This window comes from Wasmannia auropunctata, unplaced genomic scaffold, assembly GCF_000956235.1.
Source record: "Wasmannia auropunctata unplaced genomic scaffold, wasmannia.A_1.0 LD334193.1, whole genome shotgun sequence".
NCBI lineage: Eukaryota > Metazoa > Arthropoda > Insecta > Hymenoptera > Formicidae > Wasmannia > Wasmannia auropunctata.
In genome coordinates this window covers 106,298-108,736 of record NW_012028697.1, presented here as the reverse complement: position 1 = coordinate 108,736, position 2,439 = coordinate 106,298, and the positions used below count along the sequence as shown (strand labels likewise).

General features: G+C 26.6%; 1 protein-coding gene across 1 annotated transcript in view; it reads right to left on the bottom strand.

The window, feature by feature from the left end:
- The window catches only part of LOC105459423, a gene marked incomplete at its 3' end in the record, with an annotated part of 7,163 nt that overhangs the window by 3,547 nt on the left and 1,177 nt on the right, over positions 1-2,439 (bottom strand). Inside the window, exons 2-5 of the mRNA XM_011705424.1 lie at positions 2,147-2,305; positions 1,771-1,851; positions 1,216-1,329; positions 300-683 (exon numbers count right to left, since the gene is read on the bottom strand). Of these exons, the coding sequence (XP_011703726.1) occupies positions 300-683; positions 1,216-1,329; positions 1,771-1,851; positions 2,147-2,305 (738 nt within the window). The remainder of the gene's footprint in view (positions 1-299; positions 684-1,215; positions 1,330-1,770; positions 1,852-2,146; positions 2,306-2,439) is intronic.

The following is a 2,439-nucleotide window of genomic DNA, read 5'->3' as shown; positions in this document are numbered from 1 at the left end:
TCTGTAGTACTGTATGTTTTTTTAAATGTTTATATAAATTTTTAATGAAGAATTACTCAGAATAATTCCTTTTTGAAAGGGAAGAAGTGTTTTATGATCACCGACTCTTGCTTCTTGAATGAATAAGGTCATTTTCTCAAGTAAAATATTTTGCTTTTCTAATTCTACACCATAGGCATTCAGCCCTGGATGATTTCCATACATATGCGTACTATTAAATAAATCAAACCAATCGTTGAATAATTTTAGAAAATATGCAGTTTGTAACCAAGTTTCTGATTTTAAAAATCCTTTCAAACCACACCATTCTACAGCTGCAGCATTGGTATTTGAAAATAATTGAGTAGCTGTTTTTACTTTTTGTCGATCAGTTTTTGAAACATCTAAATGACTCTGTATTAACTTGTGAGTTATTTTAAAATTTTTACTATTAATGACTAATAATTTTTCAAGACATGACTTCTTGATAGTTTCTCCGTTGTAGTTAAATCCTTTATCAATATAATGATTATGAGCTAATTTTATAAGATGGGGTGGATCAGCAAATACAAATACATTTAAAGCATCATTACTTGGATGTTGAAAGTAGCATTTTTCATGTTCTTCTATGCCAATTCCAAGTTCTTTTAATAATTTTCGGTTTGATGGACCTAGATCACAAGTTATTGCAACAACTGTGTAACCTGAATCGTATAAATTCCTTAGAACGTCCATCAAAATGTCTTTTGTAACATCCTGATCAAATTTATAAAATATGGGTTGCTTCCATTTTTTAAATAATCCTCTAGCAAAAATCATTTGGCATCTTTTATGTGGTCCGATAACTTGCTCACATCGTCGGTCAATTGCAATTGTATTTGATAGATGAATTTCATCGAAACTTACAATGCTCAACTTGTCGATGTCAGACATATCACGTCCTTTATATTTTATTACTTTAAGTACGTCAGTTAAAATTCCTTGATCGATGCAAAATGTTGATGCCCATTTTCTCAAAGTTGACATTCCCGGTAGCGGTATTTTTAAAACATTTCTTAAATATTTATAAGCTTTCGGGCTTACGCTACGCAAAGACATAGCAGCTGCTATATCATCTTTCGACCATTTCATTTTTTTTTATAGTAGGATTTAAAAGCATTTTTATTTGCCCGGGCGTAAATATTCTATTTAAAATTTTTTTTACATTTTGTTGCACTGAACTTTTAAATTGTTTACTTTGTAATTTTAACTGACGCCGAAGACGACAATTTTCTTTTACAAGAGCTTTATATCTTTTTTTATATTTGGAGTTTTTTTCTGTTTGTACCATGGCTGACTGTGTTTCAGAATCTGAGAAGATAATTATTATACAAAATGGATCTTTTTGTTTATTTGTATTATATATTATAATTATATTATATTATATTATTATTTGTATTATTATTACATATACATATATTACAATTATTTATTATTTATAAATTATTTATTTATTATTTATTTATTATTTATTTTAGAGTATCATATTATTTGAATTTATCTTGGGCAAAATAAAAAAAGAGGCAAAAGAAAAAGAGAAGAAATATGTTAATTTATTGGAAATAATATTAAATTGATTGATATAATATAGTATAATTTGAAAGATAAATGAGTAATAACTGATAATGAGTGTTAACTAGAATCTGAGGAGATAATTATTATACAAAATGGATCAAAAGATAAATGAGTAATAACTGATAATGAGTAATAACTTATTAATTATACTTTTTATTATTGTTATATCATATTTACTTGAGTGATGTGCAGAAGATTCATTAAATAATTCCTTTGGAATCGCTTCTACATTTGTCTCTACTGACTGTGTTTCAGAATCTAAGGAGACAATATAATTATACGTTAATTATATTTCATAAATTACTTTTTTTAATAATTATAATTTGAATAATTTTTTTCAAACATATGACCGTATAATATTTATTTGAGTGATGTGCAGAAGAATTTATTGATTTATCAAATAATTCCGTTGGAATCGCTGCTTCTACATTTGTCTCTACTAACTGTGTTTCAGAATCTGAGGAGACAATATTATACATTAATTATATTTCATAAATATAATTTTTTTTCAAATGTATGACCATATATATATTATATATATATATATTTATACTTGTGTGATAAGCGAAAGAAACTGTTGACACATTTAAAAATTCTGTTGGAATTGCATCCAATTTTAAGTTTCTTCGAGTTTTTGGAGAAAAGCCTAATAACGGTGTTTGCCAAGAACTCTGATAACATGATGCTTTAAAATGTATGAAACATATACGAGCTGCAAAAATATATATTATACATATATTATAATAATATATAATATATATAAGTTTACAGTATAAATATGTATACACACACACACACACACACACACACACACACACACACACACACACACACACACACACACTA